The sequence below is a fragment of the Brachyhypopomus gauderio genome, chromosome 2, assembly GCF_052324685.1.
Source record: "Brachyhypopomus gauderio isolate BG-103 chromosome 2, BGAUD_0.2, whole genome shotgun sequence".
NCBI classification, from domain to species: Eukaryota; Metazoa; Chordata; class Actinopteri; order Gymnotiformes; family Hypopomidae; genus Brachyhypopomus; species Brachyhypopomus gauderio.
Window position 1 is genome coordinate 46223491 of NC_135212.1, and position 27500 is coordinate 46250990.

A 27500-nucleotide genomic window follows, 5' to 3' on the forward strand; every position below is an offset into this window, starting at 1 on the left:
TGCCACACTGGTTAAAAGTGTTTTATGAAGATTTTAATTAACATTTCTTGAACCTCTGCTGTGTAGAAAAGTTCTGATACTTTAATGTGCACTGCAGACTCCTATGAAGACCTGGTGAATATTAAGTATGGGCCCGTATATTATCAGAAACCTCTCTCTCTCTCTCTGTGTGTGTCTGTGTGTGCATGGTAGATATAGTTGTGCACAGGCCACTGGACCCCTCCCCGTCTCCGCCTCTGTATGTGGCCGACGCCCCCTCCTCCTCGCCCCGCCCCAATAAGACCTACGCCTTCCAGAGGGAGCCCCCAGAGGGCTGTGAGAGGGTGCGCGTGTGGGAGGAGTCTTGGTGAGTGAGTAGTGTGGCGTCTCGGCCTCCCTCCCACCGCTACATACGGACGTTAAAAAACATACAACCGTACCTGTTCAAATTACACGAGTACGAAGAGTTCACAAATCCATTGTATTTACATTGTTGCGTATTGTGGTATTTACACGTGTTTGTTCATTTGGAATGCACTAATGTCGTGACACTCCCAGAATATTTGTTTAGATTGTTTGAGCTTGGTCAAGATGCTCGTAATGTACTATTAAAAAAATGCTGTGATTTGCATATTTGTTTCATTTGCATATTACAGCTGACTGTGATATCAGTGTTTAAGAGGCCAGAGTGATGATTAACAAACTCAACATTGTACAGCCTCCATGGCTGGTTTACACTTGTGCAAAGATCTGCATCTGTGTATGTGCGAACATGTGTGGGTGTCGCATGCAGACGTTGGTATGGAGGTTGGCAAACGTCAGCGTAATGTGAACATGTACGCTTGGGTGCAGCATCCAAAACAGAATGTGTGAACAAGCGACGAAGAAGAACATATCGTTCTCAGCAGCTAACATCTTTGCCAAAAGTTCCATACGTCTTCTGACGGTCAATCCTCAAACTGTTTTGTATTATTCCTGAGCTAGTTCGGGTCGATTGTTGTTTGAGTCTCGTGACCAGTAACCGACACTACCAGTTGGTCCATCAGTGTTTATCTGACGTACAGCTCTAAGGATCTGCACAGTGTGTAGTTGAGACTGTGGTGGTTTGCACATGAGTGCAAACTATATACAAACAATATGGTATATGAAATGTTTACTATATATACAGTGTACTTCCTGTAAGACTTTACTTTCTGTAAGACTTGTGTACATTCATATTCTTCCAATAATAACCTTCAGTTTGTTTTTTTTTTTTTTACTTCCCTCTTTCTAGTTCTCCCTGCCATGGTGATCCATCTGTTCAGCTGTCCTGCCCTGACCCTAATAAAGTCAACTTCACTCCTCATGGAGGCTCCGCCTTCTGCCCCGTCAGTTTGCTCAAGCCCCTCCTCCCTTCCATGGACTTACTGTTTCGCGGCTTGTCCGTGTCACCCGTCACTGGCTGCTCGGGCCAAAGCTCCGCCCCCTCTCAGGCAACCGTGCATACAGTGAGCGGGTACCTGAGTGGGCCACTCCCAGAGTCTACAACTTCGTCCATTTAAAAAAAGTGAGATAAATGAGACACCAAAGGAAAACTGACAAGCATTTATGGACCGAGGGTTTTTTTTAATTTTGGATCTCATCAAAGAACCAAGTGTTGGCACATTGTGACACTGACAAAGTGTTTACTTGATAACATTTCAGGAGAAACCGAGTACAGTCTCCCACCAAAGACGTACAGGAAGACACCTGTCCCTCTCAGGACAAATACTCAACAGGTCTTTTTATTTTTTGTGATCCGGATGACTCCTCAAACTAGTTTGACTCGTACCCCATGAGGCCTTTAAAACAACGCGCATTGCACGCATTTAAAACAACACGAACAACTGACCTTTTTTGTGTATGAGACTAGGATAATATTCAAAAGTTGTTTCTCTTTTGACGTGAGAATGTGCCAAACGTACGTATTGGTGAATATTCTCTCATTGTTGTGATCGGAGATAATGCCCTTTGCCCTTTGAACTGTGACACTCTTAGTTTGGCTTTCCGGATTTTGGAGCCCCACCTGAGCAATACAGACGGAGATCATTGTAGCAATGCCACGTGCTCAGTTGCTTGAGACCAAAGCTCTCATGCGCTCAAATGGCTGTGATGGTCTCCAGGACAACACTGTTTGTGTGCTCAATTGTGTGCTTAATTTAATGTCACACTGTAAAACATACTGATTTCTCTAGTATCTAGATCATTTTCTTGCGCTTGGGCATTTTATTTTTATTTTTCTTATTTAAACTTGATAAAGTGCAGAAAAATGAACACCCCCACCACCCCCACCACCCCCCACGAGACTTTAATTCATCCACTAAAATGGTTTTACATGCAGTGGAATTTTTTGGTTCCACTCCTCAGAATTGATTATTTTATTCAGAATGGGTTTTGACACAGTAGTTCTTGAGTTCTCAGTTCATGTGCACATACTGACAGTGCAGTGCAGTACAGTGTGTGCTTGTGTTTGTGTTCAGTTCAACGGAAGAACGGAGGTGACCAATTTTATTGAGTTTTCTGTATTTAATTGACTATTCACATTTTCTTGTGGGAGAGTTTTAGAGAAATCCAGGATGTCCTTGATTTTAAGTGGGACAACTTTTGTTTTTATACTTTAGTTGCTCTGAATGCCTTACATGTTTTCACATGCAAAGGTTTCTGGGTAAAATTCACTAGATGAAATTGAAATGAAATGTGGTCATTAAAAAAAAACACTGATTTCTGTTTGCTTATTTTATACATGCAGTGCCCACAGTGTATTTTGCTACATTTATTTTTTTATATTTGGAAAGAATTATATTTTTTTGCTTTTGTGTCTCTTTTCTAGATACGAAAAGGCAATTTCTGAATTTTCAAAAATGCGGTGTCTGTGCATTTAATACGAGTATGTACACTAGAGTGTAAACGTTGTATGTCTACAGCGCAAGTATCTACATTAGTGTAGCCATTCTACTATGTTAATAGCGTAGCTCAGACTCCAGGCATGTACCACTCACATGTGAATTTTTTATTTAGTACGTTGATGCTGATGATTTGATTGGGTTTGCAGGTTTATATCTAGGTTTATATTTTTGTGTGACTTGTTTGAAATGTTCTCACTGATTTACAAAAAAGCTGTGTAGAGATCAGCAAAAAAGAAAGAAAAATACAACATTTGTTGCTAATATCTTAATGGCGTGATTTTGTTTCATTGCATTAAGTACAGTGTCATCACCCGGCAACAAAAGACCATGAGTAATAGTGGTAGTTACAAAATCTTTACACTCTTCAGACATGTTTTACACTTGGCTGCCATCTTGTGCCTAAAACACATTAAACAAACCTGGATTAGCATCCCAGGCTCAGGATAGTTTAGCTAGAGAACTTTGGAGAGCAATTCTAGTAGAGCATATGTCCTGGGTGAATTCAATACCCTGTTTGAAGGAACGGTTATTTGAATGGTTATGCGAGTTTTGTTCATAGTTTTGAATAGTGTCTTGAATCTGTATGTTTTGTGGTTCTTATAACATGTCGTATTTTCCAGAGTTTCTTTTAATGTCATTACTGTCTTATTGATGAGCATCAGAGGTGTCAATTCCAGGTTCAGAAAGTAAAAGTCCTCACCAGGATTTTGCTCAGGCTTCCTGGATTGTATTGATTCCACTCATTTTACCAGGATTGCACTAATTAGAAAATCTAGCAATTTGAGCAAAATCCTGGTGAGGACTTTACTTTCTGAACCTGGAATTGACACCACTGATGAGCTGGAAACGTGCGTTTGGGACTCTCTCCGCACTGCACTGCTGAACATTGTTAATGTGTTTGTATTCAATACATTGTTTTTTTGGTTATATAAAAGTTTTAAAAAAAAACTTAATCACTTGTTAAAATAATTATAATTATCTGAGCTGATGAGATTTTATTTATATCCATTTTAGCCTATGTAATTATGAATGGTTATTCAGCATGCCCGTTATAACACGTATTTGAATGGGTTCCGAGCTTGCCCGCCACGTGTAGTTTTGCTTTGGGACTCGACGACACGCCTCCTCGACGATCCCGTTCTTCTCATTCGACAGAGTCAGAACTATTGGCTTATTTGGACCAATCATAATTCTCCACATACAAAGACGTAAACAACTGAAGCGCGTTTACTTTGGAAAGGCCCGCTAGATTTTTGAATGGTTGCCTTGGTCAAACGCCCAAATGAAAACTACTAATTAAAGTGAAATCCACAACCTTTCTTTGAAAAGAAAAAATACGCGAAATGGTTCCTATGTAGACTTATTTAAAAATAAACAACGGAAGAATGAACGAACCTCTATTGTGTTACTCAATGGGCTGAATTTATTCCGCCTCGCACGAATCACGAACACATGAAAATTATTCTAACCAAAAAACCCCAAATTATTCGAGTAAACAACACGGTGGTTGTGGAGTAGAAATAATCCAGCGACTCCAGGATAATTACACGTTTAGATAAGTACAGTGTCTGGTTAACCGGGCACTCCCAGACATTTACAGAGGAGCAGGCATAGTCGACAGACTCTAAGGGGTCCTGCGTTCATCCCCTCTCACTGACGCGTAGGAACCAAAACACAGAACCGACCGACTCCGTTCATCAGACGGAGCTCTAGACGCCTGTGGCGGTTCCTTATTTTTCGGCTTCTGAATTATATTCTTGGACCTTTTCCTTTATTTGTTTGTTTATTTTATTCCAATTAACCGTTGTACAGCCGAAGGAAGGAGCCGACAGCCCACCCGGTCACCAAACATCACCGTTACCCGTTGGGGACTTTTAATCGCGTCGCCATTTCCGGGCTCGCGAGCGCCGGTAGTGTGGAGCGGGACGTGGGCTCGCGAGGTACCGGTACCGGCAGCGGAGCGGTGTGTGTGTCCGTACCCGGTCCGCTGGACGACGGCATGGGCAGGACGGCGTCGAGGGCGTCCGTGTGGCACGGCGAGACGCTGCGCTTCGTCGTGTGTTTCCTCGGGGTGTTCGTGTGCTACTTTTATTATGGAATACTGCAGGAGACCATGTGAGTGGCAGCCTGATCTCACCTACACCTGCACTGGACACACTCATCAATCATGTCATTAGATAACATGGTGTAAACAGCTTTTTATGTTAGTTTTTCGCACAGATGTTTCGTTGTTTTGTCCACCGAACCTACATTATGCTGAATGAGGTCACTACACGTTAGATATTCTCGATCACTGCCCTTGAGGGACATCTAGGATCTTATTTCAAGAGCTTAAGCTCCTGAACAAGCTGGCCTTGTAGCCAAACGCCCTGGCTCTGGTTTGGAAATTGTGACTTTTTTTTTTTTTTATGCTTAATGTCTGGGAAGGTCCACCATTCTCACACTGTCTAGAGGGAAAACTCTTTGGGTGTGAATGTGCTCTTTAAAACTGCTATTCTCCTGTGCATGTCTTCAGCTGTCCCTAGTTCTGCAGTTCACACCACTGACTGTTCTTGCAGTAACCCTTAAAATGCCCCTGAGTGGTGGACTCTTGGTAGTCTCTGTAAAATTCAAAACAAATCACTAAAAAAAGAAGCTGCTCCTTTTTTCTGCACTGATTCACTTTGACAGATAAGCTCCAGCTTTTTGACATCTATAGTCTTTGGCCTAGTCAAGCAAAAAAAAAAGAAAAGAAAAGTTTTGTTTACAAGACTAAAGCATGTAGTCTATACTTTCATTGTGTTCCAGTCAGTGTCTGTCTTAGTGAGATAATATTGCCTTGTTCATCACCTTCTTTGGTCTCAGCTGTGCTGTAATCACTCGATCATCCCTTTCTGACGGTTTGGGGTAAACAAGTTGTAGAAATATAGAAAAATGCAGCATTTTACACATAGAACTCTTAACGTGTCATGCCAACATAATGCCTGTGTTCTCCCTTAGCACACGTGGTGACTATGGCCACGGGGACCAGAAGGAGAAGTTTCGCTACGCCACTACTCTCGTCTTCATCCAGTGCATCATCAACACGCTCTTTGCTCGAATCCGTGAGTCCGTTTCCCATGACCCCGTTCACACCGGGAACAACGACACCCCTGGACCTGTTCTCAAACTCCCCTTTGTTCCTCAGTGGTCCATTTTCTCGAGGGCCCCAGGCCGGACCACACACAGAGCTGGCTCTATGTGGTGTGTGCCATAACCTACGTGTGTGCCATGGTGTCCAGCAACTCTGCCCTGCAGTATGTTAACTACCCCACACAGGTATATTCACCCCCCTGACCCCCCCCCCCCCCCCTCTTCTTCCCCATTATACTGGTCAACCTTTGGGAACTGTAGTTGGATGTCCAGTATCAGTACCGTTACTTTCAGATGTGGAACATCAATTTGTTATTTTATTCTTTTCAGGTATTGGGGAAATCATGTAAACCTATTCCAGGTAAGAACGTTGTCCTGCAACCTTTTGTACGTGTAAATTCTTGCATGCACACAGGTCTCGTTTCATATAAAATACGGTTTTATGTCAGTAAACTATTTTAAGTGATGGGCTCCCACAAGCCTCCTTTACTGAGCATTTATCAGCAGTACTGCTCACCCTGTCTCACATTACTGCATCTTCCTGCTTATTCAGCTCCATGTATTCACCTCCATGTGATTGTGTTTCCACAGTGATGATCCTGGGAGTGACCATACTGAGGAAGAGGTACCCCATAGCTAAGTATCTGTGTGTGCTTCTTATCGTCACTGGGGTGGCACTCTTCCTCTACAAACCCAACAAAGGCTCCACCTCCTCTGACGACCACGTGTTTGGCTTTGGCGAGACGCTGCTGGTTAGTTTAACACACTCTTCGCTCTCAGCTTTCTCATTTGGCCCTGAAAGAAGAAAAAGAGACCGTGACTGTTCAGATCTCTGAAGAGAGTATTGCTGTCCTTTCTGTTTATAAAGCATGTTTATGACGTGAGGCACAGCAAACATCAGGACACATCTGGCCACTGTTTTTGATTTTGCAATCGTTCGAGCATGATGTGTTGTTGTGTTTGGGTGCAGCTGGTGTCTCTGACCCTGGATGGCCTGACCGGTGTGGCACAGGATTATATGAGGGGGCGGCATCAGACAGGAGCCTATCACATGATGCTGAACGTGAACCTGTGGTCCACGTTGATGCTGGGTCTAGGTGCGTCCCTACCAAGCTTGCATGAGGTGCATTACTAACACACTGGTGCCTCCTGTGTCATGTTTCCATACACTGCAAACTAATGTTTTCGTGATATTGAAAATGCAACGCTTAAGAGTTGTTCTGGAGGAAAAAAGCAGACGTGCAGATGTTTGGCGAGCAACTGGCCTGCCATTAGTAGTGTTGCCCAACAGGAGGCGCCATTTCTCCAGTGTCACGCTAGCTTGTGTGTGGATTTGGACGCAGCTGGTCAGTCTCGACTGGCTCGACATCTGTTCACATGCACTCCTGCTTTTAATCTTTAGACTCACTGCACACATTTTAATTTCATCACCCACTCCCAGGAAAACAAGAGACGGAAATCTCATTGTGACAGTCCCTGTTGTAATAAAGTTGTTAAAAAACAAAAGACTTGGCACGCAGCCAGAGTAGGAAGCGGTGTTGACTAATGAAGGTGACGGGCGAGGTTTGTTTACGCTGTCCAGGAGGATAAAGGCCCGCTTCTGTCAGATGTACCGTCCGTACAGCCGCCGAGCCTTGACTAGTGTGTGCCGCCCTTGTCCTCCTCCAGGTGTGCTGTGGACAGGTGAGGTGTGGGAGTTCCTGAGCTTTGCTGAACGGTTCCCCGCTGTAATCTACAACATCCTGCTCTTCGGGTTCACCAGTGCTCTGGGACAGGTACGCCGGGCCGCTTTGGCCTCCCGTCTCTTTCATCTCTGTCTTTTTCTATCTCCGTCTCCTTATTTCCCCTTAATGCAGAGAGATTGGGAAACGTATACCAAAAAATGTATTATGACATATCGCCAATTCATATTTGACAAATGTCTCAAAATGAATGACACAGTACTTAAGTGAAATGGATTTTATATATGGTATTTGTAATTCAGGTAGAAAGGAATGAACAATTGTAAAACCTGTAAGCTAAAAGATAAAAAAATATGCCAGTAGGCTAACCTTATTTGTAATATTTCAAATATAATGATATTCTATAATGATCAAAGTATTATCATTATATTTTTTCCTCCAATAAATACTCAAAATTAATGTATTACAAATATATATATATATATATATATATGTATATTTCATATTTTCAAATATTCCTATTCCTATATTTCTACACATACACACATTATATATATATATATATTTGTAATACATTAATTTTGAGTTATATATATATATATATATATATATATATATATATATATATATATATATATATATATATATATATATATATATATATATATATATATATATAATCAGTGGGGCAGTGGGGAACCGTCAGGGCCCTCTACGCCCTCTCAGATGGCCTAAAATATTCTTAAAACATAAATATATATAATACAATTTATCAAAAATTTTTTAATCTACTTACAGTTTGACAATCAACATCTAAACAATTACAAAAATATAAGCAAATAAATTATTCAACCGTGTCTATTCAATCTGTGTTGGAAGGTGAGGGGTTAAGTGGAAGCCTGTGAGCCTGTGTCTCCCCCTATCAGGACTGTGATGCCCCCTGTTCGTTTACAGAGGGCCTGGCAGTTATAAATCAGCGTTATAAATCAATACCAGTTTCAAATGACAGCAAAATTGACCAATCATATCTTCCCTCTTAGTGGGCGGGATTAACTGTATGATAATTTCCGCCCGCTGTGACGACGCTAGCTGTCATTAGCGTACCACCGCTAGCTAGTTTCGATTCATTCCTTTGATGTCCTCGTGCGCGTTGTTTACATATTCCGCTCCCGAGGAACACGGAGCTGTGAACCTTATTTTGTTGGAACCTTATTATGCTTAAGAAGTTATCTAGTACAGATATTATTGTTTATTGCGTCTCTAAAGCTGTACTGTCGTCTCAAATATTTTTTATTTATTTATAGCAGTTAATTAGTTATTTTTTTCGGGGGGGGGGGGGGGTGGGGGGGGTGGGAGCGGGCCCAGGTTTAATGGTCACGGTTCGCTAATGATATATATACAGGGCTCTCAAGTTTACAATTAATTTCAGAGTGAGATCTTGAGGTCAGGGTAAGATTTGAACCTGCAGTCGGTGGCGAGTTTAAGTTGTTGAGCGTATATAACATAATATAATGTTGAGCGTTTATAATAAACTAGATTTTTTTTTTTCGGCATGAGAAATCAGAAGTGTGGCGTGTGAAGACGGTCAAATGCGTGTGTCACACGCTCAATGTGTGAGACTTGAGAACACTGTGTGTGTATATATATATATATATATATATATATATATATATATATATATATATATATATATATATATATATATATATATATATATATTCTTGTACTGAAGTACACACAGTTTCCAGAGAAACAGGATTTTTCAGACATTGGTCCTTCATCAGCTGTGCAAGCAAAGTGCTTCAGAATTAATTTAAGGAGGAGCCAGTATGCACGGACGTAGTTTTGGGGGGGGACGGGGGGGACATGTCCCCCCCACTTTTTCAAAAGCCGGTTTTGGTCCCCCCCAGTTTTTACAGTTAAAACCAAATATTTAAGTAGCGACGAAGTCATGTCCCCCCTTTTTAACGGTTAAAAAAACAATATCCAAATAGCGACAAATCTAGCACTAGGATCATGCAGCTCCGAGCTCCCCCCCCCCCCCCCCCCCCCGCTCAACAATTTTTGTTCACAGCGCTCAACAATTTTCATTCATATATATATACACACACACACACACACACACACTTAATTGGTCATGCATTGTGTGACACACTAGCAATGCATACATCATTCCAGCATGCTGGTGTAGAATATGACAGTAGTTATTAGAATGATGGTGGATGTGACGCTCAGTCTAGTAACAACGTCTGCGTTTCCATTTGCTCTCAGACCTTCATCTTCATGACGATTGTGTATTTCGGGCCTCTCACCTGCTCTATCGTCACAACAACACGGAAGTTCTTCACCATTCTGGGCTCGGTCCTGCTCTTTGGGAATGTCATCAGTCCAGTGCAGTGGCTCGGCACAGTCCTGGTCTTCCTGGGTGAGTTTGGGCCGGCCCGGTCGGGCTCGTCCTCTGCTGCCACGCTCCCTTCTGTCTGTCTTCTGTTCTAATGACGCCCTGTCTGTGTCCATGTTGCTTAGTCATGGGCTGTCTCACACGCTTCACTTCCACATGTCTGCCTCCTCTGATCTGTACGCTGGAGGTCAAGCTGTGGTGATGATCCCATTATGTGCAGGTGTATGGGTGGCTGCATTAAAGGGTCATATTTAGTCCCCCCCCCCCCCCCCCCCTCCACTCCAAACATAAATTTATGTATTTACTTTAAATATTACAATATATTTCCCTGCTTTTTTTTCCAGCCTTCTCTATACATTCTTCACATTGAAGTTTAAATATTAAACATGCATGACTACAAAGGAGATTCACCCCAGAGTAAAGTAATGGCTATGTAAACAGGAAACTGAGGAAAAAGAATATTTATAAAACCAAAAAATATTTTCTTTATTCCTTGTGTGTAGTCAGAAAATGTCTTAGTTGCAAATCCTTTACATAGACTCCCGGAGGGAGACCGAACTCCCTATTATCTATTCATGTGATGCGAGAGCGCCCTCGTTTAGGGGGGTGCAGTGTAGTTTAGCCATGGTTTGCCCATCATACTACGGACCCTGGATCAGCGGTCTGAGGCACTTGCGTTCAGCTGCTGGTCAGTGGATGGTGTCTCAGCATCTGTCTTCTCTGTTTTGCAGGTCTGGGGCTGGATGCTAAGTTTGGAAAGGCTCCCAAGAAGACAACGCACTAAAGTTTAAAAGGGGATGTGTGTGTGTGTGTGTGTGTGTGTGTGTGTGTGTGTGTGAGTGTGTGTGAGTGTGTGTGTGTGTGTGTGAGTGTGTGTGTGTGTGTGTGTGTGTGTGTGTGTGTGTGTGTTGAACTCATGGACAGTAAACCGAAGAAACATCTATTTCTGTCAGTGCCCCACTCCCATCAGCAGCTAATTTATCCTTCTGTGCTTAATGAACACTGAATAATGGATTTATCAGTCTGTTATTCCTGTGTTCTGGTGGAGGCGGAGGGAAAGGTGCTACAACAGCCCAGCACACACATACTCATGAATCACTGACATGGTGGCCACATCTTAATTTAAAGCAAAGGCTGGAAGCTAAGGGACTGAAAATATTTTGGGTTTTGTAGTGAAAATACTGTAAATACTCTGGCAGATTTTACTGCTTTGAACTACACTACCCAGAGAGGCCAGAGCCAGAGGAAAGGGAGCATCATTAGAATGCACTGCACACTTAACAAATGCATGTGAGCTAGCTAGTGTTGGTCAGTCATTTAACATTAAAAACAGGCAGTTCCCAGCATTCTTCATCATTCTGCCTTGGGTCCTGTTAAATACCTCATCTGTAGTTCCTGTCAAGTGTCTTCAGTTAATGTTTGGAAAGGCCTTTGAAACCTCATCTATAAAACACATATGATATTTTTTTGTATGTATAAGTCGGTGTGTGTGTTTACACACTCCATCTGAGACCTACAACTGAATGTGACCCAGTCCTCTGTGCATGAGAACCACGTCCAGAGTGCAGACAGGCTGCCTTCACGTACATCCATCCACCCGACAGTCCTGATGAAATCCATTCGAGTGTGCAACATAAACGTTTCATGTAAGACATGACACCATTTTTTCATACATCTGTATTCATGTTGAGTGACTTGTTTACTGTCTGAGAAAATAATGTCCTTGTCATTTTTAGGCACAAATGTTTTGAAATAATTAGTTTTGGTATGTATTTTATTTTAATTTTTTAATACCAATTCCAGAACTGTAATGGATGTTGCATTAAAAGAGGAGCTCTGTCATGCTGGCAAGAGTTTCTTCTGACCAGCTGTTGTATGTAAGCATTATGTTCAGCTCAGCCCAGAGAGACGCCGAGCACATGAAATTAAAGTTAGAGCTTAGATGGGAACTAATCCTGCTTACGCTTCTTCTCTCTGCACCTATACCGCATTACGTAACATTTTGTGGTCCCTGGTGTAATCTTGTAGGTAAACATAAATATTCAATGTTTCCCTAAATCCAATAAGCACAGGTGCCTTTTGCAGATTCCTCGATCTGATATGAGTCTGTTGAAAACACAGGATTGAGTTAAACCGGGTCAAGTGTCCCTTCTGGGATCTATCTTCTCCACGCTTGTATTCACACAGCTTGGCAGTATCGCTGTTTGCTTCTGCTTAACCAGAACTCTCTACAAAGAAAGGTTAATGTTCAATTCATGGCAGAAAATGAAATTGCATGGAAACGAACACGAGTGGGTGTCGGGGAAGACAATCTGATTAAAAGAGGGAGCGGAGGAAGACTGGCGGGGCAACGAAACTACATTTCCCAACTCGCCTCTTCAGCGTCCTGCCCTAAGGGTCTCCGTGGAGATGCTTCTCTCTCTTTGTAGCTGTTTTCTTTTCTCAAGCGTAATCATTTTAACTATTTCATGTGTGACGTCAACAACATAATCGTATTTTTTCTAATGGGGGGTTTTTTTTTTCATTTTATCAGAAATTGTTAAAAAAAATGTTTTTCTTGTTTTTCATCTTATCACACACTAGTAATTAAAATAAATAGTTTTGCAAAACCAATAAATGTTTTAAAACCTTTAACTCTACAAAATGTGGCATAAAACATTACTATATGAACAAATAATGCCTTATTATTAATAATATAATAACAAATGATGGGGTGGGACATTAAACGTGGGACGTTGTTTATTTAGTATAAGGTCCATTATTACCTATGTTCAGAGTGGAGAAGATGGGGGTCGGTCCATATCGCCCACTTAACTAGACCATACAGGTTTACGTTTTTAAATTACGAGTTTACTTTAGTCAATTACGGTGTGTATGTCATAGTGAGTCGTTATAAGAATCTGATCTTCCATGTCAGTCATGGAGAACATTCACCAACAAAAATCTTAACATTTCTCTTGTGTCCCGTTAGCCAACATGCCGATCCAGGCTGAACTTTAAAAAAATTTATTTAAGGGTCCGGGCATCCGAAGGCTGGCCTTTTGAAAACAACTTAAACGTGTGTCAAAGTGCTTTTAACAACGTGAAAATAAGTCACTTTTATTTTCAGTTGGATCAAACTGAACTTTTGTGGTGTAAAACTGCTTCTGTCTCATAAACAGAGTTGCCAGGTTCGCGGTTTTCACGCCAAATTGGGCTTGTTTGAAAATCCTGCCGCGGGTAAAAACTGGGGTCGCGGGTTGCGGTTTTTTTGGGCTACTTTTGAGTTGGGCTACTGCGGGAGTCAACACTAAGAATCGATCGCGATATAATACTTAATTTATTTCCATTTTACACACTCCCCCCCCGTCAACAACTTTGGGCTTTGGGCTAGTTTAGGCTTCTGAAGGGCGGGTTTTACACTGACTTTGTGCGGGATATTTTGTAGGACCTGGCAACCCTGCTCATAAATCAGGGACGGCGAGGCCAACGCTAATCGTGTTAGCGACGTGTTCACTCTAACGCGCTTTGGGAGAATAAAACCTCGACCTGCAAACATGCTGGGAACGGTCGGTCGACAACTTAAAAACCATCCCGCTGTAAGTAACTATTCCGTACATTCAACATTACTGTTTCTTTTTTGTAAGGTTGAGTTTTTATCGAGAGTAGCAGGTGGTTAGCAAGCTAGTTAAACAACGGTGTCCTCTCTAGTTAGTGGCCTAGCTAGGGAGCTAGTCAGCTAGCTGGCTTCTCTTTTGTGTCATTTTATGTATATATTTTTGTACTTGCAAACATTTTCGGTTATTTTAATACCCCGTGCCCTCGTCCCAGCATTTGTCTAAAGAGAAATGTTGTTGAACAAAGAAAAGTACGTCTAGGAGGGCGACACTTTGCTACCGTGACCGAAGAGTTGAACTGTGTCACTTTAGACACGACCCCTAAATGCCAACGACGACAGGTCCGCTACCTTGGCTAAATAAAGGCGGTTAAACTCTGATTCGATAAACCTTTTACGTTTTAAACCGCATTTATGAGGCCGTCAAAGTGTGTTAAACGTTACATGAGTTAAAGTTGTGTTTAAACATGCGTGTTAATGTGAGGTAGCCACGTAGCGCTCGACCCAGTACAGGCCCCGGTCACCTGACCTGCTGGACGACCTCAAGGGCAACTCAACAGTTGTGCCACATTAGTTTTAGTTTTGCTCTTTTTGCTTTCTTCACACATTTAGTTGGATAAAAGAGAGCTAAACTGAACATTGCCGAAGTATAAGTCATCGTGAATTGCTACTGTAAGACTCATTACAACAAAATTCCTTAACACACCTCAAAACATCAAGTTTGCAAATGAGTAACCAGTAACGTAAAGTTGAGCCTTTAAAAAACAAAACGGTATTTTAACATTTCAGCTTGGTCGATCAGAGTACGGTCCACTGACTTGTCTGATTACCTGGGCACTTTTGTTGCTGCAGATTTGTATAAAATGTCTCTTCCGTCTCCTCAGTTGATCCCCCTCTTCGTCTTCATCGGTGGAGGCTGTACCATGTCTCTCACGTACCTGGCACGCTTAGGTCTGCGCAACCCCGAAGTCTGGTAAGACTATGCTGACGAATTCCTACACATCAACGCAACACATCTGGCTTTCGTTTATAGGTACCTGTTGCCTCAAGGAAACACTGTTAAGTGCGTTAAAGGGTCTTTGTACAGTATAAGTCTTTAATCTGCTGGCTCAAAATGCATGAGGGACCAGTGCTCATATAGATCATATAGCTGATTCATATTTTCATTGATGAATGTGAACAAACTAACCTTTTATTTTAAAGGGACATCAGACATCTCGTGCCTGAGCTAAAGTAAACGTTTGTTCATATAAGTTGTAATGTCTAATCAATTTTGCACGTTTATCGTAATGTAATGAGGCAAGTGTGTTGGACTGCACTGGCTTTTCCTTGTAGCTGAAGACACAGAGATGCTGTTTTGCTTTTTTTCCAAATGTGCCTTTTTTCTAATGGGATATATTTAGTTTTATCAGGAAAATTTATTTTTTTGTTTCTCATGGAGATAAACAAGTGTTCATAGTATACAACACTAGTGATGCAAATAATTTAGCAAGACCTATAAAGTGTTTTTTAACCTTTTTTTCCCTCTGCAATATACGGCATTTCAATTCACTCCTCCACTCCATCATTTACAGCTGGGACAAAAAGAACAATCCTGAGCCATGGAACAAACTGGGCCCCAACGACCAGTACAAGGTAGGAACACCACACCACCCAGTGAGCTCGTTTGTCCACCATATATGATCTACCATGGTTATGGTCTTAAGGTATACAGTTCAACACCCAAAACAGGTGAAATAATCAATTCTGCACAAAGATTGTTAGGATCTCTTTAAGGAATCCTCAATAAGCAGTGACTACTCAAACTTAAAAAAAAAATGCGTCCATTAAAGAACTGCTCGCGTCTTGAGATTTTGCTGTTAAGCGTTTGTAACTAAAAGCTAAGGATTCCATTAGTTTTGAAAGCTGGTGTGTGACTGCTGAGATGAGGGGAGGGTGTGCAGGGTGTTTGTAGCTCCGCCCAGAAGCAGTCGAGTGGGGGGACTCGTCGACGCTCTGCACTGCTGCCATGTTGCCTAAGGGGATCAAATTAAGAGTTCTGGCGAGAGCGAATGGCCGTATCAGAACCTAATCTCCAATCTTAATGAGTTTAATTCATTAAGCCCCACATAAGCTCATTTTATGCAAACTCCATTACTAGTCACAAATCTAATCGAGCAGTCTCCTTAATGTGAATTTGATACAGAGTTAAGTTACACACTTAAACACGGTTCGAACTTATTGAATTTTCCAAAGAGCTTGTTAAGGTGGCTGGTTGTCATTTAAATTCAGATTTTTGCATTTTTCATCTCCGCTTCATGCCCGTTTTTCTAAGTCGATGATCAGCTGTGATCGTGGTGGTGTCCATTTCTGTCTTCAGTTCTTCGCAGTGAAGATGGACTACAGCAAACTGAAGAAGGACCGTCCGGACTTCTGAGGCCACGGCCTGCTGAGCACTAATGCACCCAAGAGAAGCTGAAGAAGATATCCACCATCTCACTGCCCCCCCCCCCCCATCAAGCTCAAGCAGAGAGGCTAAACCGCACAATTTTGTCTCTACTTGTTTGCCAATTCTCTTTTTAATACATTTGGACTATGGCCTCAGTGCTTCTGTTCTTTAATGTGCAGCAGTACAATAAAGGACACTTATCTATCTTGTACAGAGATCGTCATGGTTTTCAGTCGTTTGAGTGTGATGGTCTGTGTGAGAAGGAAAGACGGAAGAAACTGCTGAATTGTGGGGGGGGGGGGGGGGTGTCCCGGTTCTCTGAAGAGTACCGTTAGGCTGGTCCCTGAAAGCAAGAGTCAGAAAAGTCATCGTTCTAAACTAATTAGCTCTAGCACTGTCATCCATATCTCCCACCAGCGTAACCTTTCAAAGGGAGCCAAGCGTGGTGTAATAATGGCTGTCTTCCAAGAGACCGCTACAGAAATGCCTGGAGTCCCTGTTGAAGGTACTGTAGTATTCTTAGCTCGCGGTGAGTGAGTGAATGAGGGGCGGACTTTCCGTTCCTCCGCACGTCCCATCTGTCCTGCCGTGCGCCTGGACTTTGACAGGTCCTGGCTGATGGCCAGCGCTGCAGCTTGAAAACTTTTAACAGCCTGGTGAGGATGGGCCATGCTGGTCACTTAATGGTTCAGCATTTTCTTTTCTCACAAAGGGTTGGCAAGGTTACTTTTGAAAGATACACCCTCGGAGAAGATAGGTTGCATGTTTAGAATTGCAAGTGCTTTTTCCGAGTACGTTCCACGCAGAGGTCAAATGTTGGCGTTAGCAAGCCATCTGCGTGTGCCCGACGTGCTGTTTGGATTTTCTTTTGTGTACACTTCATTTTTGCGCAGAACAACCAGGTTCTTAAAGTGTAAAAATACGCGCCACGCCGTCAGCCCTCCTTTCGTAAACGGCGCGTAGTAATTCCATGTGGCTGAAGTCATGTAACCGTGTTGCGCATGAAGAATATCATAGCATTATCAGCAAATGAAGGTTTTCAAGTGCAGCTCCTGTAGAAGTTGAGCAGATAAAGTGAGTTCTCCCTAACGGGGCACCCTCCCCCGCTGCTTTGGGAACGGCGTTTTTCTGCGCCTGATGACTTTGGTAAATGTCACCGGGCCACCATTCGCTTCTCACAGACAAGAGAAAGTGCCAGCGTGGATGAGAAGCTCGCACGCTGCTGTAAAATGTCAAGGAGACCTTCGCATTGGAGTAGCAAGTCGTGCTTTAAAGCTTCACCCAGCTTTCCAAAGGTTATTACTTATTTTTGCCTGTAATGAAACACTTGGTAGTTATTTCATCTTTAGAGAGCGGAGGCAGTTTTTACCTAATGGCTTTAAGGAATGGTGAATATTAAAAAGAAAATAGTGTCTTTAAAATAAATAAATAAAACCATGACTAATTTGAGTAAATGGGTTTTAGTTTCTCATTAAGAGTTAACTTTTCAGAAACTATAACATGGTTTCAATATCTGTGGCACTCTAAATTTGTATGTAAAAATAGTTGAACATTTGAAATGTAACATTGTTAAATTTAACACAGTTTTTACAAGCAATTATTCCAGCCCATCTCTTGTAGAATTTAAACATCCTGCCCTCCCACATTAGACCCCTGAGGTTTGGGGGAACTGGAGTGTGGTGGATGCTGGCTGTCTCGCATCCCGGTGGAGTGTGACCCCGGGACTGGCTTCCCTGACCTCTTGACCCCACCTGAGGATGGAGGGTTTTGTGTCGCTGCGGAGACCACTCTGACGAGCAAAATAACGTGCGTGTAAGTGGCCGGGGTGTCGGGAGCACTAATAAAATCCCTGTGGCGGATGGCAGGAGGATCGATGTGAGGGAGGTGTGAACGCCCACACGCACACTTGCACGGCTGCACGAGGGACTGCAAAAAGCCAATTGAGGTGAGATCGATTGTATGCCCTACAGAATGAATTGGTCTTTTAGTACTGGCAATGAAATACATACTCCATACTGATGAAGTAAGGCGTGTGTTGCTGCCTCTGAAAGACTCTTTCAGCCTGGGTCTTTCACCGTTAAATGCTTTGCTCTCTCGTTCTCTTCCTGTCTTTGCTTCTGGCTGGCTGTTCTTCTCGGAATAATACATAATGTGTACAACTAACATTGAACAGTAACGCGTTGGTTAATGGGAAGTTTGCACTAGAATACATCGTGTACTTATTGAACCTGCTAAGCGTCGCGTCTGTCGCTGGGGTTCAGACCCGAAGGCCAGAGGCATCGGAGGAGATGTGGCAGGAACAAGATCCAGAAATTCAGAGCAGCAGAAGAATTCTGAGCAACAAAAGCCCAGTGTGTGTCCACACTGACACAGCCACTGCAGCTGTCGATCACGGTGCGGTGTGTGTGTGTGTGTGTGTGTGTGTGTGAGACACACACGGCTGGCAAAGAAAGACGTCTGGGGAATACCAGCTGCCCCATTAGAGTGGGCTCCATTCAGCTACCGTGTGCACAGTGCGGTGGCCATCCTTTCAGTCTATACAGGCAATCCATGCAGTGCCTTCCAAATGTATTGAAGCAGTAAAGTCAAAATTGATGTTTTGGCTGACAATGCACAATGTAGATACAAAGCAATCTATAAGCAATTGGAAGGAGATACAGATTTTAATGTTGTGACTCTGTACTCCAGGGTATTTATTCGTTCGTTCATTAATTTTCTCAAATGCTTAATCCAGCGCAGGGTTGCAGGGCCTGGGCCAGAGGACTGGACAGGCAGCAGTCCGTCACGGTGCTCCAGGGCCCTTGGAGATGAGCGAGGACAAAGCAGAACGTCTGCTTGGAGTGTTAGGAGTAAATACACATCTGCATCGGGTAGAGGAACCGCTAAACTGCTCGGATCCTTCTGAACACAGTGAAAAGACATAGTTGGATGTCTGAGCAGCAGGACACTGACCGACACCTGCTTCAGCCGGAGGTGTCGAACCCCGTCCACTGTTCCCGAGTGGCCACAGCGATCGCCCGACCCGAGTCTGACTGAGCATGCACGTTACTTTGAGAAGACGAGATTTGAGAAGACGAGCAAACGAAAGGGCTGCGTGTTCATGTGTGGTGCTGTTACGTTTCACCTCCACTGTTTCAGTTCACAATGCACCAATTAAATGGAGCGTCACTGTCTAATTACCGCACTGCACGTTCACCTTTTAATATACTGACAATACCCAGACATCTATTTACCCCATTATTGAAACACTAAAGCCGTTATCTGCCCCGCCCTATAGATCTCCTGTAAAGTTCGGCAGCCCTCCTTCTCATTTCACAGCCAGACTCTGGTTTAAAGCACTCCGTTCACAGGAGGAACGTTCTAGAAGGGCACTAATCTACTTTGCATGTGTATATTGGGTTCAGCACTGTGTGTTCTCTGGGTTTAAAGCCACAGTGTTGGCTTTGGATTATGCCATCTCAAAATATATTTCTGTATATACAGTAAGAGCAGCTAGATGAGGGAGGAGAAGGGCAAATATTGACTTCTTGGAGCGCTTTCACACTTCCCGCTATCACGAACAGTTGCCGTTTCTTTTTTTATACCAATTTTTTAAAACTTCAAGGTCAACATTATTAAAGTACGTACTGCAACTCATTATCACCAGATCTCGCAGTATTCTGGCAGACTTGGGGGAGGGGGGGGGGGGGGTAAAAGATTTCATCTGGTTTTCTGCCAAAATTTCTCCTCACCCCAGTGTACGCAATATGAGCCCGTAACCCTTGTGGCTTTAGTCTGATCAGGGACTTGGATATGTTCTTAGTTGGCATAATTTAGTTACATAATAAACAGTGACAGAAAATGGTTTGAACGCAGCGATTAAAGGTATATTTCTAAATAATTAAAATTTTCTGACCACAATGAAAATCTTTTTCCTATTTGTTCTTTAAAAGCAGGTAAAGTCTCACATTTAAAATCTGGCCAAGATGGGCAGGAACACACCGAAAACTGTCACAAAGAAAAAACATTCAAAGAAAAAAAATTGAGTCATTCATGCTCTTTAAGTTTTAGATCTTTCTGTTAACTGTTCCACACAGATGCTACAGCAGGATTTCTATCTTGTTTATCTAATTCAGCACCAGCTGCAATTCGTTTTTTTTTTTTATTCCTTTTTTCAATATAAAATGACATACGCTCACCGGCCACTTTATTAGGTACACCTTGCTAATTCTGGGTTGGACCCTCTTTTGCCTTCAGAACTGCCTTAATCCTTCATGGCAGATTCAACAAGGTACTGGAAACATTCCTCAGAGAGTCTGGTCTATATTGACATGATAACATCACACAGTTGCTGCAGATTTGTCGGCTGTACATCCATGATGCGAATCTCCCGTTCCACCACATCCCAAAGGTGCTCTATTGGACTGAGATCTGGTGACTGGAGGCCATTAGAGTTCAGTGAACTCATTGTCGTGTTCAAGAAACCAGTCTGAGATGATTCGTGCTTTATGACATGGCGTGTTATCCTGCTGGAAGTAGCCATCACAATATGGGTACACTGTGGTCAAAAAGAGATGGACATGGTCAGCAACAATACTCAGGTAGGCTGTGGCATTGACACGATGCAGTTGGTACTAATGGGCCCAAAGTGTGCCAGGAAAAAATCCCCCACACCACTGCACCACCACTACCAGCCTGAACCATTGATACAAGGCAGGATGGATCCATGCTTTTATGTTGTTGACACCAATTTCTGACCCTGCCATCCGAATGTCGCAGCAGAAATCGAGACTCGTCAGACCAGGCAACGTTTTTTCAATCTTATATTGTCCAGTTTTGGTGAGCCTGTGAGAATTGTAGCCTCAGTTTCCTGTTCTTAGCTGACAGGAGTGGCACCCGGTGTGGTCTTCTGCTGCTGTAGCCCATCCGCCTCAATGTTCCATGTGTTGTGTGTTCAGAGATGCTCTTCTGCATGCCTCAGTTGTAACGACTGGTTATTTGATTTACTGTTGCCGTTCTATCAGCTCGAACCAGTCTGGCCATTATTCTCTGACCTCTGGCATCAACAAGGCATTCACGCCCACAGAACTGCTCACTGGATACTTTTTTTGGACCATTCTCTGTAAACTCTGGAGATGGTTGTGCGTGAAAATCCCAGTAGATCAGCAGTTCCTGAAATACTCAGACCAGCCCGTCTGGCACCAACAACCATGCCATGTTCAAAGTCACTTAAATCACATTTCTTCCCCATTCTGATGCTCGGTTTGAACTGCAACAGATTATCTTGGCAAAGTCTACATGCCTAAATGCATTGAGTTGCTGCCATGTGATTGGCTGGACAGGTGTACCTAATAAAGTGGCCAGTGAGTGTAAATAAGAGGATAATATTCCAAGTATAGATATAATACTACATGTAGTCAGCAAGGACCAAGTTGCTCATTGGTACGGAACATATTGCTGTGTTATCAGCCAACAATTTGTAACAAATCTTAGGCACTGTGATAAATATTGTCTAATGTGTGTAAGTAATACAACGGTTTGAACCTATGAATGATTTCTTCATTCAAAAATAACTTTGATTTTTTTTTATTATCGTGAAAGTGGAATATGACGTGCTTGCACATAGTTCTCCAGCGTGCAGACTGATAGAAGAATAGATAGTTTTAGTCATGTGTCTGAAGCTGCATTTGACTTCACGTGTCCACTTAAGAGATGTTCGTGAACGTAACTTTATTGATGTCCAGCACTGATGTTGTTTATTGATGTGACCTGAGATAACCTCTGGGCCGGCCGCCTTGGTTGGCAAGAGATCACAGCGCTGACAGGTGGAGTCAGATGCAGTCTGGGATTCCTTATTTCTGATTGGATTATGAGCAGTGCATGCTTGCAAGTGATTGGGTTATTCACCAGGCAGTGCTTACAGATGATTGGGTTAGAGTGATGGATGAGTTTAAGTGATGACAGCACCTATTCCTGCTGCACTCTTTCTCATTCTCTCTCTGTATCTCTCTGTCATTCTCTCTCTCTCTCTCTCTCTCTCTCTCTCTCTCTCTTTCTTTCTTTGTGTATTGCTCTAATACATGCTCAGAGAAAGGTCAGCTCTGTCCCGGTAGTTTGGTGTGAAATATTGGGTGGTGTGTGCTCTCAGTACCAACTACTATATTAATAGCTACTGGGAGAGGCGGTGCATCCTCCCAGAGAGAAAGAAGGGAGATTCATGTTGAAGCTCTGTTTGTGGCTTCAGAAAGCAGAGCACACACTCACACACTCACCAGTGAGCTGTTCGGCGTATATTTTGCACGTCCTCGGTTGTGGGTTTGTGTCTATTTGCATGTGAGCTGTTAGAATGTGTTCCTGCACAGGCCTGGATTTGGGTGGCATGCAGCCAGTAGCCCCCCCCTCCCCACACACACACACACACACACACCGCGCTCAGGCCGACAGACTGGGGGAGTTAAACACGGTTAAATCTCTTTTTGCTCTCTTGACCTTTCCTCAGACAGACAGAACAGTCGACCGAGAATACCACCACCCCCCCCCCCCCCAACCTTCTTATTTACTCTAGCATCTGTGCTGCTGCTGATTGAAATCCCTCCATCTCTCCTCCTCCCTTCCGTTCTCTTCCGTTCTTCATGCACGGTGGCATGCGAAAAAGCAGGTCAAAATTTAAATAGCTGGAAATAGAACATCTGGCAGGGGCCTGTCTCTCTGCAGCATGTAATGAAATATGGAAATGGAGGGGGTGGTGGTGCTGGTGCTGGTGGTGGGGGGTGTTCTTCAAAGAGCGCGCGAGCCCTGCCGCGTCTCTGGCCCCCCGCGTGGCCGCCCCACGTGTGCCCCGCCCCGCTCCCCGCATGCCCGGCGTCCAGGTGCCCCCTCGCCGCTGCCAGCTCGTTAGTGCCCACAGGCTGGCAGCTGGAGCAGCTGCCATCGTTAGGCTTCAAACCTCAGGCTGGCAGCCAGGGTCACCACAGCACCGGGCGGAGACCGCACCGCTTGCCCCGTGCGTCCGGTGGTGCGTTAAACGCCACGATAGCGAAACAGGCCCTCCCCTGACACACACACCCTCACCGCCTTAACACCTCCCACCCCACCCACCAGTCCTTTTGTCTGTGAATTTATTTGAACGGGTGCGCAGACATGGGTGAATAGAATTAGTGAATAAGTAGGGTGAATGACAGCACTTTGATGCAGTCTCTTTCTCTGCCCTAAACTGCATGATGTCTTCCTCATATAATAACTCTTTCTTTCAGCGTCTCCCGTATCAGATGTTTGTGGTTTTCAACCCCCCGTCTCTGATTTGACTGACTGAGGCTCTCCCTCTGGCTGCTTCTATGGCACCACTCCCTGTGTGTGTAATTAAGTCGTGAGTGATAACGGTTCAATTATTTGCCCAAACGCATCTCCATGGATTCATTCCACACTCACTGGTGGTGGAGAGTTCCCAGACGTGCCACGCAGAGGGGAGAGGGGAGGAAGGAAAAACATGCCATCTTTGTGCAGTTTCGATCACAACTTTCTCTCTGTCTCTGAGTGGGGGGAGAGAGAGTGCCTGCTGACTTTTGGTGTTAGAAGGTTGTAAAGAGGAAGTCTGACAGGCCCTGTAACTGTAGCCCACATGCTACTGTTAATAGAGGATTCTTCTGCGATACATCTCACAGTTTTCCTCATTATTCCACATACGTGTTTTATTTTATGAAATACTGTCAAATATCCCACCCTGAGTTACTTTTTGGAGTTGGATATATTGTGCTTTGAGTTGTTTTGAGTTCTGAGTTTTAAATTGAATTTTTATAGCAAATATGAGTTAGGATGAAGCTTTCATCTAGATCTTTCACACTCCCCTTCACATTCCATAAAATAAAATCATTCAGTCTTTCTTGCTAAGAAACTATTTGTGAGTTTAGAAAAACAGAGTGACTTGTCCTTCAAGACAGACACAGCACATAACTCAGATTGGTGGATTCATCCGAGTCCTTCTGAACTTCTGAGGCCAATCTCCAACAGTCTCCAACAATCTCCAACTGTCTCCCAGGACTCCCTGGAGAACGGCAGTCATTGGCCTCCCAGCATGCCTTGCATTGTCTCAGAGTGTTGTCATGGAGATGTAGACCTACTGCTGAGACTGGTGGTCACCCTGAGTCTTTCAGGCTGTCACTCCGAATAGCGAAAGCCTCTGGCTGCTAGAGTCGGAAACTGCAGTTCCATTTGAGCCAAAATGGCAGGCTCTCTTCTTGCATCATCAGAAAAGTGTTTTGTGAGCAATGGGAATATTTGGTTGCAAACTAACTGTGCTTATAGAGGAATAAAACATGCAGTGGTAGAGGTAGTTGCGGTCACGACTGTATTATTGGTTTCACGGGACAGCAGAGGACGGGGTAATGTGCCATTATGAGTCTAGGGGGAGCAGTAGTGGCAGGCATAAGGAGAAAAGATGGACTTTTGCTGCTGTTGCAGAAGAAAACGATCTTTGACCTCACACAGACTTGATGGTAATGAGCATGCACACACAATAACACCAGGATGGGAATGACTTCAGGTGTTCGGTGACAGGGCACCGATACAGAAGCGCCTATGAGTTGTTTACTTGTTTATCTGTTAGCTCCTCCTCACCACACCTTTGGTTTTCTCCTAATAGGGGACACAATCAATGATAGCCTGAGCACTGATAAATGTTCTTTTTTAAGCTTTTCTCATTAGTCTTCATGACAGTGGCAGAAAGGATGTGGTGATGGCATAAGGTTAATTCTAAGAGCAATAAATCAACACATGCTCTATCATTAGGTCGCCTGAAAGAAGCATCGTATAGCTCTTGCCCCCACTGACCTTTGAAACATGGGTCATCCACTACAGCAACTGACCAATCAGTTTCTCGAGAGCGTGCCTTGGCCTTTTGGTATTGGCATTTCCATTCTGATATGGGCAAGTCCCAAGACACTAGAACATGCAATTACCTTAGTTTTTCATTCTGTTCAGGTGTGCTTCAGTTCATTCAAGGGTGCACCACTTATTTTGATGTACCGGGTTTCACGCTGTGAGAACACAAAAGGTCTGGCGACCCCCACATGCATCCCTTCGGACTTCATGATAGTTTTAGTTATTTATTACATAAATCTGAGTCTCTTGCAGAAAAGCAAAATAAATAAATAAAATTACTGATTTTGCCAATTTCTTCAAACAGGTTTTCTTGGTCAAGCTTTTACTACCAAGTGGTATGAACGGCGCATAAAAATACATACCTGCAATTCCAATAATGATCACTGGGGGGCACTAATGTTCGCGTCTGTTGGTCTGTCAGGGGCTGACTGTATAAAATCTTTCTGTAAGCAGTTGACCCATGCTGCCGTGGAGAGCCTGGGTGAGCGGACTGGTCTCGACCTGCGTGTTCCCCATGCATGAAGCCTCTTCCCTGGGCGAGCCGAGGGGACAGGCTGGGGGGGAGGGAGAGTGAGGATGGACCCGAATCTTCGGACTCCATCTGTCACCGCGTGTATGCCAGGGAAGTGAGGGTGTCGGTGGGGTGGTGGAGTTTGTAGCAGGTGTTTCCACCTCCACCAGCTGCTATTACTCCACGTGTGTCACTGCAGTGGGCAAAGCTGTCTTCTTCTTCTTCTACTTCTACTTTTCCTCCTTTACTTATTCTTTTCTCTCCTCTCTCTTGATATGTTCTCAATTTATCTTCATTTTATGAGGATTTAAATCTGCTTTGCCTTGTTTAAGCTCGGAGAGTTTACTCAAATCAGAGTGTGCAAGTAATGAGTAATGTAGAAAATAACCAGCTGCACTTGCCATTGTTAATGCGAGGGAACTGTGCGCGCGCTTTGTCACGTTTCTGCAAAAGACGTTAAAAAGTGAAAGGACACCGCCCATAGAGGGAGCTGTCACACCGGCAGTGCACGTGGGCCCGTGGAGCCCCGGCGGGACGTGCAGGGCGCGTGGATGTTTGGCGTGTGTGATTAGTATTCTCCACTGCTCCGTGTGGAAATCAAAAACGCAAGGTCTTTACACACCAGCCGCCTCACAACGCGGGCACCAGCCCCAGACGCAGGACTTGTGATTGGCGACTGTTTGCATGTGTGCATACGTGCGAGAAAGGCACAGAGAGAAAGAAGCAAACCAACATTACCGATTCCACCAAGTTAAATGTTTCCATTTAGTTACAAATTCATTCAAAGGCTAGGAGGAAATTTTAAATTGTATCTGCTTGGCCATATGCAGACAGTTATCAATTACATTCTGGCTTTATGTCGCATATAAGTCATGCAACATCACAGCATTTTTTTTCTAAAAAATAGAAATGTAATAAAATTGTAGCTGCATTTGACTGATTGCATTAGAGAGCGTATAATGATGAATAGCCTTAGGGTAATTCATTCTGTCTCGCAACTCCGGAAGCCGACTGTAATGAGTACACACACTGTTCGTGGTTGTGTTCAAAAGACACAATTAAGTGAAATCTTATCACAAGAGCGGGCAGCTTCTTAGGATAGAATCCTGATCCATTAATAATCGAAAATTGGCTAAATCTCCCCTGCCATATCGTGTACTTACATTAAAATACCGCAGTATTTGTCTGTCTTGTAGTAAGGGATAGGCGTTGAGCAACAAATACCTGATAGATAGGCGACCAAAACATTTATGCATATGAATTAGTTGGTTTTGGAACAATAGAGCCCTATGTTGGCACACCCTATATTTCATTTCCCGTTTTGAAGACACCCACAGGGGACGCGCGGCTGGCACGTTCTCCGCATGTCCAACGTCAGGACACAAAACAGACAATCCGACGCACAACAGGACAACAGTCTTTCCATTCCACCCCGAGGTGTAGCCCACCCGTGTCTGCTAGGAAGAGACGTCCTGCCAATAACCGCCTTCATCCACGGAGGGAGTTCTGGCCTTCCCGCTCCAGACATTCACACACACGGGTGGCGTGATACACACGGAGGATGACGATGCCGCATTTACAACCTCCTACTCCACGTGCTGGGAATTTCATTACTAAGTTTGTACAGATAATAACAGTTCAAATCAACTGATTATTTAGGCTCTGGTTTGTGCCCAAATCAAAACGCGCTAAGGTAGATTACAAGGGTTGTGGCCGAGTGGCTGGTTTAGGCTACTATATTAACATTCAATCACTTTGACTGATATATTTATTTTGAAGGCCAAGAACTAGCCTCCGTCATTTGGGTTTCTCTGAGACGACGTTCTACCGAACCCGAGACAGCCAAATGTGTGTTTTCTCTTGTTCTTTTTTTTTTAAACTGCTGGTACCATGTGGAACAAACGCTCTAAATCTTCCATATCCGCGATTTTATACGTAGGCTAATTTCATTCCGAGATATTGCTTTCATTTGTCTCCGGTATTGTCGTTACTTTAAGAACAATTGGCGCTCCC

At 43.6% G+C, this 27500-nt stretch overlaps 3 protein-coding genes across 3 annotated transcripts in view; all 3 read left to right on the top strand.

Moving 5' to 3' along the window:
- Nucleotides 1-3166, top strand: part of fam117aa (family with sequence similarity 117 member Aa) — a 13852-nt gene extending 10686 nt beyond the window's left edge. Inside the window, exons 8-9 of the mRNA XM_076997006.1 lie at nucleotides 193-346; nucleotides 1253-3166. Coding sequence (XP_076853121.1) covers nucleotides 193-346; nucleotides 1253-1520 — 422 coding nt within the window. The 3' untranslated portion in view covers nucleotides 1521-3166. The remainder of the gene's footprint in view (nucleotides 1-192; nucleotides 347-1252) is intronic.
- Nucleotides 3167-4511: 1345 nt separating this feature from the next.
- On the top strand, nucleotides 4512-12050 carry slc35b1 (solute carrier family 35 member B1). Its single transcript, XM_076997007.1, has 10 exons — nucleotides 4512-5018; nucleotides 5883-5986; nucleotides 6070-6200; nucleotides 6345-6375; nucleotides 6606-6766; nucleotides 6985-7111; nucleotides 7683-7789; nucleotides 9968-10121; nucleotides 10829-10904; nucleotides 10967-12050. The coding sequence occupies exons 1-9, from the start codon at nucleotides 4903-4905 to the stop codon at nucleotides 10879-10881; spliced, it is 984 nt and encodes a 327-aa protein (XP_076853122.1). The 5' UTR covers nucleotides 4512-4902; the 3' UTR covers nucleotides 10882-10904; nucleotides 10967-12050.
- A 1465-nt stretch (nucleotides 12051-13515) lies between these two features.
- ndufa4a (NDUFA4 mitochondrial complex associated a) lies at nucleotides 13516-16331 on the top strand. Its single transcript, XM_076997008.1, has 4 exons — nucleotides 13516-13675; nucleotides 14577-14665; nucleotides 15267-15327; nucleotides 16052-16331. Exons 1-4 carry the CDS (start codon nucleotides 13634-13636, stop codon nucleotides 16106-16108), a joined length of 249 nt encoding a protein of 82 aa, XP_076853123.1. The 5' UTR covers nucleotides 13516-13633; the 3' UTR covers nucleotides 16109-16331.
- Nucleotides 16332-27500: the final 11169 nt, after the last annotated feature.